This window comes from Cuculus canorus, chromosome 3, assembly GCF_017976375.1.
Source record: "Cuculus canorus isolate bCucCan1 chromosome 3, bCucCan1.pri, whole genome shotgun sequence".
In the NCBI taxonomy this organism is placed as follows: Eukaryota; Metazoa; Chordata; class Aves; order Cuculiformes; family Cuculidae; genus Cuculus; species Cuculus canorus.
Window position 1 is genome coordinate 16,728,290 of NC_071403.1, and position 13,704 is coordinate 16,741,993.

Genomic DNA, 13,704 nt, shown 5'->3' on the forward strand with positions numbered 1-13,704 from the left:
TTGTTTTAAATGGAGCTGGATATATCTTACAGCACTCACTGTGCATCCTGCTTTCACACATGGTTTACACTTCTATATTACTCAGCAACAAAAGAATGTGCCAGGGATAAATGTTACCACTTCAGAAAACAGAAATTTAAACACCCGGGATAATCTAGACGCTTACAGCACATGGCAAGATTAGCAAAATCTTGCAGAAGAGAAATGCCAGCAAGCACTCAAGCTTTAAAGTCAGTGTGCATTTGAATGATTGCTCCAACCTTAATTAAAGGCCAAATCCTGAGGTCGTGATACACTTAGGCTAAATTCTCCATGAGTCAAATCTGACTTAAAATTTAAAAGCCACATTGAGAGACGGGAAGCTCAGAGTTAGGTACACAGAGGTGCCTAACCTCATTCTCATAAATGTTATTCTATCTGGCTGAAGAGTGTAATAAGCAATTCAGATTGCCTAGAGTTAAGGGCTGTCGATTACTGGCTCCCTGTGTAGAGGAGTAATCACCACAAGATGCGATTGGCCCTGTGCATTAAAGAGTTTGGAGCATATGCTTAGGCACAAAGTACCATCATACAATGTTAATCTAAGCACTACCTCACAACCCATATCATCCACTGGGGTTTTTTTGCTATTAACAAGAAAATGTATTAAAAGGACAGTGAGCCTCCCCACAAGCATGCTCAGAAAATTTCTGATACAGACTTATTTAAACCAGTATATAACAGTGGAATATCAATAGAAAGGAATTACTAGAAATAGCAGTCAACTGCTTTTAAGAAATACATTTTACTCCTGGATTCATGATTTTAAAACAACCAAAGTCATCTTTATGCTCCTACATTTTGTAATTTTGCGTATCATTTACCAAGGCATGGTATTCTTGACCTTAGGAGCCTTTTTTCATTGATTGTTATACCACACACAGCACAAACTTCACAATGATATTACTGTGATATGGAAGTCTAAGGTTATTATGGACAACGTCACAGATTAATATATAGTACTAACCTGTTGAGGGCTACCTCCAGAGGTAGGATAATATTCAACTCTATATCTATCAACACTCTCGGGAGGCGGACTCCATCTCAGTCTGAAAGAACGAGGTGTCACTTCTGATATAACTAGATTAGAGGGAGGTGGCAAATCGCCTACAAGTGGAAGCAAATTAAAAAAATATTAATTTACCTTATGTCATCAGGAATAAAAACGTGAGACAAAAGGATTTTCTTCTTTCTGTTTCCTCAGGAATTCTCAAAACAACCACATCAAGAGTTGGCTCACCATGATACCCTCAAGACCAAACAAGCTCCCTAACAGTTCTACTCCACCTGCATCAACAGTGTTTAAGTGGAGAACTATCAGCTAGTATTACTGTTTTTCCATGCCAGGCTTTGCTTTTGGGATGTCACACATTAATACCTAAGCAGTGTTACTGAAATTTTCCTTATCGGCTGACTATTATCAAAGAACCTGCCACAATAGACCAAAAAGGTGACACATGGAGCAACATACTTCGTGATTCTGGGAGAAAAAAAGGCACGCCCAGCCATGTCACATTGTGTTAGGTATAACACAGTCATTGTTGAGAAGAAAGGAAGAACCCCTGCAGGGTAGTCCAGGTGGTCTGCACGACTTCCTCAAGCTAGCAGCTGAAAAAACACCCTAGGGCTACACGGTGTTCCCAGTAAGTAATAAAAGGAATTAGCAGTGCAAGTACATAAATGGAAAAAGGATGAACTAGACTGATGTGAAGTACCTGGACCTTTCACACTGTTACACAGATTCGTGGTTACATCATCAACAATGCTAGCCAGGAAGGAGAAATCTGCAACATTGTAAGCATGGATGTCATCTGGATCTGTTGCAATCTGCTTCAATTCATTTTCATCTGCATTTTTAATACCTTAGAGAGAAGACATGAAAACAAATCTTCTTAGAAGTGACAGTCATGAAACACCATGCCATGAAGTTAAGTCCCTAAACAGATTATTTGAATACCCTTTTAGAAACTTATTTATGTTGCCACTTTGCTGTGCATTTAGCAGGTGGGCAGGAGTGGACTTGCGCAGCCCACTTCTTCATATAATACTTACCAATAGCATAAAGTTCCACTCCCTCATCTCTGAGTCTTCTTGAAGGGGTGACCACATCATCTTGTGATTTGCCATCAGTGATGAGAACACCAATTTTACGAGCTCTGGGCCTTAAGCCTGCATCTTGTTTGAAGTTGTTTTTTAAGATGTAATCCAAGGCCATGCCTAGCACAATACAAAGAAGGTAACCATCATTGTAAACTGCTTCCACAGAGAATTCATCCTGGTGACTTCACTCCACAATTTTCTACCTTCTAGAAGTACTCAGAATCTAGTTGCAGCCCATCATCTAGACTTACCAGCAACTGATATTATTTCAGCCCTTTCAAAGTCTTTAATCTCTTGTCCTTTATGCATCACCCTCCTATCTGATCTCCTCTAGCCTCCCTTCTGGGTCCTCACCTTGTCTTCATCCCAACTCCAACATGGTACTGCCTTTTCTTCTCATATGCTTAACAGCATCCCACGCTTTTCATCACCCAAGCTCTCTTGCACAGCTTTCCTCCAGATTTCCACTGAACTTATGTTTCTACATGCTATGCCAGTTCTCTTCCAAACATATTGAATTGAATTGAATTGAATTGAATTGAATTGAATTGAATTGAATTGAATTGAATTGAACTGAAATGTAAGGCCCTTTCACCATGGACAAATTTGTGCTCACTGAACAGTACTAACAGCTACTAGAATTATTTCCATTGGAGCTTATGTAATAACCTGGAAGTGTGACACACCTGTCAGAGTGTTGCCTCCTTTGTATGGCAAATTGGCTACAGCCTCTAACAAAGTCTGTTTGGTTCGGTAAGCATTGAGATTCCACTCTGTCCTGGGATCTCCACTATACTGTGCCAGACCTGGAAAAAAAAGCCATCATTAGTCAGTTATTTTGTGGCTGTGTAGAAGTTATGTCTCATTTTCACTGCCAACAGCAGAGGACTTACCAATCTGTACTTTGTCAGGACCAATATCAAAAACTTCAACAATACGGGTAATGAAACTCCTTATAGTTTTAAAATTGGGGCGCCCAATACTCCACGAGCCGTCCACCAGTAGTACAATATCAGCTTCTGCTCTGGTTCTACATTCTAAACCTGTCAGGTCAACCAGAAAAATATAACCTTAGCATAATAGCTTTCAACCAGAAAAACAAAGCCTTAGCATGATAGCTTTCTTTCCCTATCCTTTCACATGACATATGTCATGAGTTAGCTTCCAAAATAGCTCTAGTTTTATTCACTGGCACTCTGTCAAGTATGACCTATTTGTGAACATTATTCATACTAGTCACTGGTTCCATGGCAAAAGCTGTAAAAATTTCTTCATATATGTTTCCTTTTATAAATAAGCCTTCACAAATGTCAAGGCCAGTGCTATTCTCTATTTTCATGTCATTATCTAGTTTAGTCTTTAAAGATAGTTGACAACTTGATTTCGGAGGTTTTGTAAAACACTACTAAACTAACCACTGACATGGCAGTAAGCATTACCAGATTATACAAACTTACAGTATTTAGTCTATCATGGCCTGCTAAACTACTACTTAATTTTCAACTACATAATAGTGGAATTAAGAGCATAAATTGCAAGCACTTTAAATAACAGCATTTCTGAATTTTCAGGGGAAAAAGACATAGTAAAACAGATGGTATAGAAGTTTGCACATCCAGAAAAGAAAGAACGCAATTTAAAGAGGATATACAAATATAAACACAGGCCAAGAGATAGAAAAGGTAAAAGAACATTTATATAAAGCCACAATGTTCTGAAAAGGTAGGAAGGTGTTTCCAATATCTTCAATTTACAAATTACAGAGTAAAATATGCATCATATTTTTTTTCATCACAAGGAAAATCACAAAATATTTATACAAAACAGATAGACACAATGATTTTATCCGCAACCATTTAACAAAAAAAAAAATCCTTGCTCTCTCTCTTTTCCTGTAGATTGTGTTACCAGCTGCAATTTTCTGGCTTCCTGCCATCAGAGCTTCTGGTCTTTATATGGAAGAAATCCCATTGAGAAAAATCAGCCACACTCATCACAGTTGAAAGATATTGTGATTTCATATATGCTCCACATAATTGATCCAACACTGTAGACTCATGAATATAACTATTCCATGTACCTGGGGGTTAAAAGCATGATCCTCTTCTGCATAGAAAATATAGATCTAGTCTTTAGTCAGGACAATAAAATCAGTTGGGAGTAGGATTTACGTAAAAGCATGTTAATTCAAAAAATTGCATGCATAACTTTAATATGGAAGTTAAAGTTAGCTTCATGTACAATATAAAGGTTAAACTATTTTGACTTTTACCTTTATTCCAACTACCATATTTCCACACATGGAAAATTCTAGCAAAAGCACCAAACCTAGGGTGATTTTTTTTTCCCTATTAATAAATAATGTACTATTACAGTTACAGTCCTAGCTATAAAATTTCCTTTTCATATTAAGCATGACTCAAGACCATGCACTAGTAAAACTAATTAGCTTAAAGAATATAACACTGAAGACAGAAATGACAGCTGCCGTAATAAAAAATAACAAACAACTTTTAGTACAATTATTCTGCCAGACTTATTACAGCTTTACTTTAATGACACTGATAGCCTGTTATGTAGGTTTTATCAGTTTTACCCTCTTCTATTAGACAGAGTGGTGCAGCAATCAATTAAAAGTTTCTAAAAATGTTGCCAATAGTTATCCAAAGTGAATATTTTTTACACAGCCCAGTGGAAACAAGGCATCAAAGAGGTTAAGTGAAAAGAATATAGAGCCAACTGTCAGAAACTTTTTTTCTTTTTTTTTTTTATGGCAGAGGAGAAAGGTCTTTATTTACCAAAAACTTGCTTCTTTATGCTTTCCATGAATGAGGACTGAACCTTGAAACTGTCTTCATCCAATATTACTCGAGAATATGGTGGGCACAACTATGAGCATTGTTAGCCCATTAATCATATCAAGGGAGCTTCTATCATAAAATTCATAGAAACTTTAACTGGAATGTTTAGTTACATGGGGAGAAACTCCCGGACAGATACTGGAGAGCACTCAGCAACTGCATTTCTGAACTAAGTCTCCTCCTTTTATGGTAAAAAAATTTACATAATAACATATATCTTGCATATAAACTCAAACAATGTACAATAACATTGGGACATTCCCAACTATCAGCCCTTAGTTCATTATTCCATCTTAGTCTTAAAAGGAGAAGTCACCATATATAGACAAGCAAAGGGCTAAAGATCTGCTTAAAATTCTTTGTTCTACTCCTGTGAACACCCCTGTAAATGAGCCATGAACTCTGTTCAAGAATTTGACCTTATGTAATTTAACACAGATGTGGATGGTTTGAAAATGCAATGCAGATGGCTTTGAGTAATCAGCAAAACATGGGTTGTCTGAGTTATCATCTTTGTAAGATCATCTAAAGGGTGCAGAGGACTAGAATCATGAACTGGGGCATACTTAGTGGTCATTTCAGACCAGGGGTTACATCATCAGGGTAGGGAGTACACTGAATCCTGTAAATAAATATTTATGTACATTAGAAAAATGATAAGGAAATACTGGTAAACTTTTGGTCTTTTTTTTTTATCCAAAAGCCAAGCCTGACTTTTCTTCAATATGATCATGTTTACCTCTAGATAAAAATGGCTCCGAAGTAGTATCTGAAAGGGTGGTCATCTCTTGTCCAACCAGAGGGTTGCTCTCTCCTCCATCAAACATTCCAAAAACATTTACCTTATAGGTAGTTCCTGCCCTGCAATAGTTAAACAGGTGTGCTGTAACTAAAGTCACTTTGCTAGCCAAATGCAGACACTTCACTTATGAAAATCTCACAGAAGAAAATCCCCCATGGAAAAGAAGGTGCTAGAACGTGAAGCCCAAAGGCTAGCTCTTCCACAAGACAGGGATGTTTTGACAATTTAAAAGCCAATTCTATACTTAAATTTATAGCCTTCTTCATTCAAGTAATTCAAGACTAATGAAGACTAATATAATGATTAATTAATGATCCTATTTTTAATATATTTAGGATATTTGCATAGCAGATTTTGACATTGTCTGATGCCTGTTTTATAAATCCATTTCTCTGGGAAAATAAATCAAGATCTAAACCAGGCTTTTTTTAACATGAGGTAAGAAACTTTTGGGACGAAACTTTAGAAATTCTTACTTTCTCCAGTGTCGCATTAGCTTTTTCATATGTGAAATGCAGAACACAGACTCTGCCCACATCTTTGCTTCCTTCAGTTCTGTGAGAACACCACAAGTGATATGGATAATCTCAGAAAGGACCCTGCCAGGTGCCATTCGGTGACTACAAAATCCTCATAGGTTATCGACAAAATCACTTTCTCACTTACAGTAGATTTTGCCAGGCATTTCAATCCCAAATCACAACTAAACAGAAGGCTAAACTGAAATTATTTCAAATAGAATAAAAATACATGAATTATTATCCATACCTAAGCTCTTCCAATACCACTGTGCTGTCGTACGGCCCCACTATTAATTCCCCAAGACTCCCGTCATCTTCAGTAGGGTGGAAAGTTACTTTATATCCCTTCACTCGCCCTGGAGCTGGCTCCCAGGTTACTCGGAAACTTGACATAGTTGAATCAGAAGTTCTCAGATTTCGAGGTGGCTTAAAGGGAGAGGCTGTAAGGATGGAAAAAAAGGATTTAAATCAGGTCTGGTTATGGGAAAAAAAAATCAACCAGTATGCTTTTATGTAAAAACCTAAAATCTATATGCAAATCCAGTATTAGTGGCAACCCTAAACTATAAAGAGGTGAAAGGCAAGATTTATTTTACCTAATTTTAGCTATCTAACCAACAGGTATGTGGGCTAAGTTTCCCACCAAGGTTCCCTCTACAGTCAACAGACTGAGGGACAGACAGCAATTCACCTCACGTATCTTAAACACCCATCTGATCTTGCAATAAATGTTGACTAACCACCGTCAGGCTTTCTCTCCATCAATTATAGACTAGCCACTCTGTCTTTTAAATGGCAACAAGGAGGTGAGTCACATAGACCAAAAGAGAGAAATGGAAGCCTCTTCCTTTCAAACCAACACTGGAAAAATCAGAATTTTCTGCAGGCAAAAGTCACACACAGCCAGTACTCAGTCTCCAATATCACTGCTCAAGTTGCCTCCTCAGAGCTGTGGGTTCCACAAATCAAAGCATGGAAAAGTTGGAAGCAAGGACCCTTTTGTAGTAAAGGTCCTCTGCCAACAGTCCTCTCCTTGACATGCTCGGGGCCTGGCAGCTCAAGCAACTTCACCAACCACAGGTGTGGCAGTATGTCAAAAAAATAATTCTTCAGAGCAGCCAGAGAGTTTGAGGTTTTTAGGTCAAGAGAAACTTCCTCTGAAGACTAACAGCTACCCAATGCAGGTTAGTACTCACAGACAGACAGAATGGTTTGCATCACTTTTGCTTTTCCGTAAATCTGAAGTAAAGCTATACATAAAGTCACCACTGTCACTTTGGAGTGAAAAGGTGGAGGGGAAAAAAAAGGTTCGTATCCCTGTGCCTATGCAATTGTCTAATTATAGCTGAAATATCATAAATATTCTCTGACTCTTAATTCTGCTGAGAAACAGTAGATACGCTCCCACTCACAAGGAAAAATATAGCCTTTCTGTCTCATCTTCCATGATACTCCTCCCTGAATTATCATGACAGCTTTAACTAACAAGATCATTCAAGCTCCACTTGCTTCCAAAGAGTGATTACCACCACAATTATCTATACTGAAAGCATAGGCATATCAAGAACAGGTCAAAAATCAAAAGCAGATGGATGATCTGAGATTTACCTCAGTATAATTTTCAAGACTGAAAAAACAGGTGCTGATCCAGAGCTGATCAGGTTTTCATAACTCCTCTACATCAACCACATTTTAATTTAAAAAGAAATCTTTATTCAGTAACAGGGATGTCAACGTCTCCACTGTTAAAGAGTCTTGTTTCTTACTTCCTGTAATTATTCTACATGACGTGCATTCAGAGAACAGAGAATGGCGTGAAGTATTTACAGTGTACCTCAGTGAATGGCACTAGTCTCACAGGGGCAGAAACATCTTGAAAACAATTCTCTTCTTATAATGACTATCTATACAAGCAGAAAGCTGATTCTAAATCTGGTTGACTTCCTCTGGATAGCAAGAGAACATTGAGAACATTTCCTTACAAAATGAAAGACTAGTATCAGATACGTACAAAAGGCAGAGTAGAAAACTGGTCTTTACTCTTACCATAAAAATCACCTCACCAGTTAATAAACGTTTTAGAGTTTCTGTTTCTGAGAAAAAAAGACCACGGTCTCTGATATCATGCTTCCACTGATGATTCTTCAAAACCATCTACTCCACCCTTCTATTACCTCAGTTTTTCCACAGAAAATATGGTGACCAAAGAATACAAATCTAAGTAACAGGATGCTGTGTAGCTATTTAATCAATAACCAGGATCAAAAGGCAAATTATGAAACAACTGATTGAGCAGTCTCTTGAAATACTATCTTCCTCACAAAACACCTTGTTTTAACTTCTGATGACAGTGTTTCAAAACAAGCCCAGTATTTTCAACTAGATTCTACAACATATTATTATCAACAGTAATACGGTGTACTCGGGCTATGCCATAGTGAAGTTTCCAGCAAATTAAACACTCTTCTCAACCTCTAGCATTTTCTTAAGTTTGCCTGTTAATCTGGGATCTTGGCAGACTCCATTATACTTTTCTACATATCATGATTATTAATTTTAAGCACAGAACTTCTAATTATCAAATCCTGTACAAGCTTGTGATACATACCTGTTGTTCCTTCTGCTTTTCTTGATTTTCCCTGTCCAAAATCATAAATTGGAACAACACTGAGGTCATATGTAGTTCGTGGCTTAAGACGCTTTAACACTATGCTTGTAGCAGGAGCATTTACTCTTCCAAACATCTGTCTTCCTCCACTGCGTGGTCGGTAGTATACACGGTAAGACAAGACTTTCCCGGGTGAAGGCTGCCATGTAACTCTCATTGTATTTTCTGTCTCGTTGTCTACTGTCACAGTCCTGGCATTTGGTGACACTTTTCAGTGTAAAAATATGGATAAAGGTTTACTTTGTCACATAAAGATATGTTCAAATGCACGCCTACAAAATTAATTCTGATGTATTAAAAAAAATTGCTCTTCTTAAAATTACAGTATTTGATTGTGGACAAGACATAGGGGAATCCCACAGACCACTGTTAAATTATTTCTTAACTGTAGCAGACTAAACTAACATAAATGTGCTTTCCACTAGAGAGAAAAATAAGAGGAAAGTATAAATTACATGATGACACAGTATAATTGGGAATTTTATTTAGTCACACTTTTCAGTAATCCATTAAGTAATGGATTCAGCACTCTTAAATGAAAGTGATAAATTATAAAGTCATTGTTTTTTTATGAACACAATGTCCTATAGAGTTAGAATCTTCTAAGTTTGGAGTTTACAAATCTGATCAGCTACTGGCAAACAGCTAAACTGCTGCGCGCTGGACTCATACAAACTATCCTGCAAACAGTGGTGACTTTCCAAATGCTTGGAAAATCACTCACCACTATTTGCAGGACAGTATATGTGCTGAAATGAGCACACGGACTAATAAAGCATTTTCTCTACAAATTGCAGCACACTCTGATTCTAAGAGATATTTTCCAGACTGTACAAATTATCTGAAGTGAACTGAAAGGTATGTAATGTTGGCTGTCAGCTGGAATCAGCCATCTAGGTTTTGGCAAAACTGAACCTTCTTGGCGTGCCAGAATCGGTCAGTATTTCATCACACAGTAAGTAGGCTTTGCAGGTTGCAGTATCTTCTCCCAGTCCTAGGAACTGAGAATTTCTAATTGTGTTTGCAACAGTAAGATGCAATTTTTAAAAATCTATATAAAATTCTATATAAATCTATAAATAAGGCCTCACAGCAAATTCTGTCAGTCAACACAGTGAGAGAAGCAACAAATTATATGGCTAAGCTGCCCACTTAACCTAGCAAAGCCTGGACAGTTAATGCTACTATTCCTGAAGAAAGAAGGAAGATGTAGGATAGCAGTCTACTTTGAATCTGAGGAGTCAGATCTTAACAATGGCAGCAATCACTACTCTCGTGAGACCTTAAGAGCAACTATACTGGGTCAAGAACAAAGGTTAATGTAATTCAGCAGCCTGTCTCCAACAGTAGTCAAAACAGATGCTTAAGAAAGAGTACAAGAATGTGTAAACACATAGGAACAACATAGACCCGTTAGAATGGGTCCGGAGGAAGGCCGCAAAAATAATCAGAGCAATAGAACACCTCTCCTGTGAAGACATAGAGCCGACTCTAGGTTGTTCAGCCTAGAGAAGAGAAGGCTCTGGGGAGACCTTACTGTGGCCTTTCAATAATTAAAAAGGACCTATAAGAATGACAGACTTTTTAGCAGGGTCTGTTGCAACAGGACAAGGGGTAATGGTTTTAGAGTAAAAGAGGGTAGATTTAGACTAGCTATATAGAAGACATTTTTTACAATAAGGGTGGTAAAACACTGGAACAGGTTGACCAGAGACATGGTAGATGCCCCATCCCTGGAAACATTCAAGGCCAGGTTGGACGGGGCTCTAAGCAACCTGATGTAGTTGAAGATTACTTTGCTCACTGCAGAGCAGGTGGAATTAGATGACTTTTAAAGGTCTCTTCTAACACAAACTATTCTATGATTCTATAATGCTTGCCCAGAGCACCCCCTCAGACCCTGTCTTCACATGACCCCTTTAGGTAAACAACAGAAACGTCGAAGTTGATCCAGGGCAACCCCTCATTCATTCCATCTCCTCCACTTGCCAGTTCTTGCTATACAGCAACAATCTATCCCTGGCCTACAATGCAGGAAAGGCTTGAGCCTGCTTTGACTAATAGTACATTAGTTTAGAAAAAAGAAGAGCCTTGGGAAAGGTAAATAACAAACATTAATAAAGTTTGAGGACTATGGACTGGAAAGAGCAACAGCTTAGAAAGGAAATTCATTGATTCTTTGAGAATTTATGCCACTTTTTCTCCTTACTTTATCCATAACATTTTTCCCACTCGATTTCCAGCAGTCACACTGAACCTATGAAAGGCTGACTTCAGAGTAATTTGCAGACAAAATCACATCTTAAGTTGCAAGTAAGTCTTGCTGAATCCAAACCCACATGACATAGAAGAGCTTTTCCTTTTTTTAGTGATCAAGCAAAAAGCCAGAATGGACTGATCTGAGGTGGCATTTTGGTTTCGGGGGACTTTTCAGGAAAATAAGGTAAGAAAACTAAAGTACATTTTCTTTAAAACATGATAATTTCGTCAAGAACAGTATGTTACAAATGGTGGTAACGTACTATACTCACCATCAGTAAAGGCCTCTCCTTCTACTGGGTCCCCCTCTCCACTGCTGTAGGTTGCATAAACTGAAATCCTGTATTTAGTCTCTGGCTCCAAGCCTTCTAGTACAGCATCCACCATATTTCCAGGGACTCTCTTCTCTCCCATCGTATCATCATATAGTGATTTCCATACTATCCTGTAATTATTAACTGCTCCTGGAGCTGGTGTCCATGATAACCCAACTGTGGTGTCAGTTATGTCTGTGGTAACCAAATTACGTGGTGAACCACGTTCTGCAAGAAAGAAAACAGCAAATTTTCTCTAAAATACAAATAGCAAAAGTTAGCAAAGTACAAATGGAGAAGTAAAATGATCATAAGAGCAAAATCAACCCATATCAGTTTCAGTAGCATTCATTTGTAATTCCAAGAGAAAATTGATGGATTTTTCAGCTAAATGCTTAAAGCTAACTTTAGACTATGAATCCTATACATTACTATGCAAGATACACAGCAGTTATGCTTTAGAATATGCAAAATAAAAACAGCATTAATCAAAGACCTTCAATGAAGCCAATGCTTAAATGTGCTGCAACTCTTTAGGTAGGTTTTAACAGCCAAGTAAATAATTTCATGTAATTTATTCAACTTCATCCTACATGTGTAATTTATTCTGTTTTAGGGGGGTCGGTAAATAAAGGAAACTTTTACCTGAGAGAAACAGTTCCTTCCCTGACAACCTTATCTTATTTAATAGTATTATTCTAATCTTCCAGACTACTTCTTATCACATCTATCAGCTATTTCACTTTATGTTTACAACTAATTTGAAGTGTGTTTACTTCATGCTACATTTACAGCAGAAAACAGTCTCCATCTTTCCACTCATAAGATTTATACCTCCTTCCTCTCTGCATATTGTTCCAGCCAGCTTGGAACAAAGGAAACAGCTCGTTAGTCTGTGAAACCCAGTTGTCAGCTGAATGCACGAGTCTCGCCTAAAAGACCAGAGTAATTCCACTGCTTAAAAATGGAGCTCATTGGTCTACAGTGGAGCAGTGAAAAGAGTGCCTCTGTTTAATGTTTAACATACGTTTATAACATATGTTCAATTTTCCTATTGCAGTCGCTGCCTTTTGATGGCAGGAGAGGAGTGCTGAGTGGTGGGTTTGATGCAATCGCCTGACTGTAGCAAAATCTGCAAAAGGGATCTACAAAACTAGATCCACATACACACAGAAGTGCGTACTTCTTTCGTGTGTATTCTCTGCAGCCTACAAGACGTTCCTGAGAGAATGCTTAGCAAGAGGACTTAAACACTCGAGGTGGGCTCCTGGCATCACAGTTAAGTTTTACTGCACTGATATAAACATATCCCTATATTATACCACAGCAATCACAGGACTAGAGTCAAAATTCTTTGCACACAGAGAAATTCAGTACCTATCCAATTTCCACCGTTTAAGACTCATTGCAAGAACAGACCTCACTGCTTTCAGAAGCCTAAAGCAGTTTCAGTCCAAGACTGAGCAAGTTGCTCAAAGTCATATACTGTGTTTTCACTTCTCATATTAATTTATCTTTCGCTTCCACACAAATCTGCAACATTTCCAAACATAATTCCAGAGAAGCAAACAGAACTACCTGTAGAAAGGCTTCATTTTGGAAATACCTCATGGCCAGCCAACTTCATTTTGAGCAGTATCTATCTAGCAAATTAATTCCACTTGGCTTAAAGAACTGAAATATCAACATATCTGAAAACAATTCTTACAGTATAATAAAAATTCATCAGCTACACAAATTAGAGGATCAGAGGGTACCACTCCAGTCATGAAGCTGACTCTCCAATATAGCTAGCAGAACATGTAATAGAATTCCTTTGTGTTTTGGGTTTTTCCTGATTTTAATTCAGTCTTGGGACATCCCCCCATGCTCTTCTGGACACAGTTCTTTTCCCATCCTAACTCTGCATCAGTCCTTACAATTTTACACTTCAAACCAATTTTTAGCCTCACAATATAAACCACCAAAATTTATGGCATCTTCTCTTCAAAAAAAAGGTTAAGATAGGGAGGTTTCAGTAAAGTGAAATGTTTATCATTTCACAACAATGGAAGTCACATATAGTGAAAAAGTTATAATGAAAAGGTCTGATTCAGCTCATGCTTCATGCAGTCTCACTGAATTCAGTGACTGCATTAAA

General features: G+C 37.8%; 1 protein-coding gene across 7 annotated transcripts in view; it reads right to left on the reverse strand.

Annotated features, from left to right (window-relative positions):
* Window positions 1–13,704, reverse strand: part of COL12A1 (collagen type XII alpha 1 chain) — a 98,351-nt gene that overhangs the window by 53,889 nt on the left and 30,758 nt on the right. For 5 of the 7 annotated variants that reach the window (XM_054062599.1, XM_054062597.1, XM_054062598.1 and 2 more), the window contains exons 14-22: window positions 11,523–11,792; window positions 8,932–9,198; window positions 6,571–6,763; window positions 5,740–5,861; window positions 3,033–3,182; window positions 2,826–2,945; window positions 2,092–2,256; window positions 1,755–1,901; window positions 1,007–1,146 (exon numbers count right to left, since the gene is read on the reverse strand). In XM_054062599.1, coding sequence (XP_053918574.1) covers window positions 1,007–1,146; window positions 1,755–1,901; window positions 2,092–2,256; window positions 2,826–2,945; window positions 3,033–3,182; window positions 5,740–5,861; window positions 6,571–6,763; window positions 8,932–9,198; window positions 11,523–11,792 — 1,574 coding nt within the window. The remainder of the gene's footprint in view (window positions 1–1,006; window positions 1,147–1,754; window positions 1,902–2,091; window positions 2,257–2,825; window positions 2,946–3,032; window positions 3,183–5,739; window positions 5,862–6,570; window positions 6,764–8,931; window positions 9,199–11,522; window positions 11,793–13,704) is intronic. The other 2 variants (XM_054062604.1, XM_054062603.1) reach the window with 1 other exon arrangement.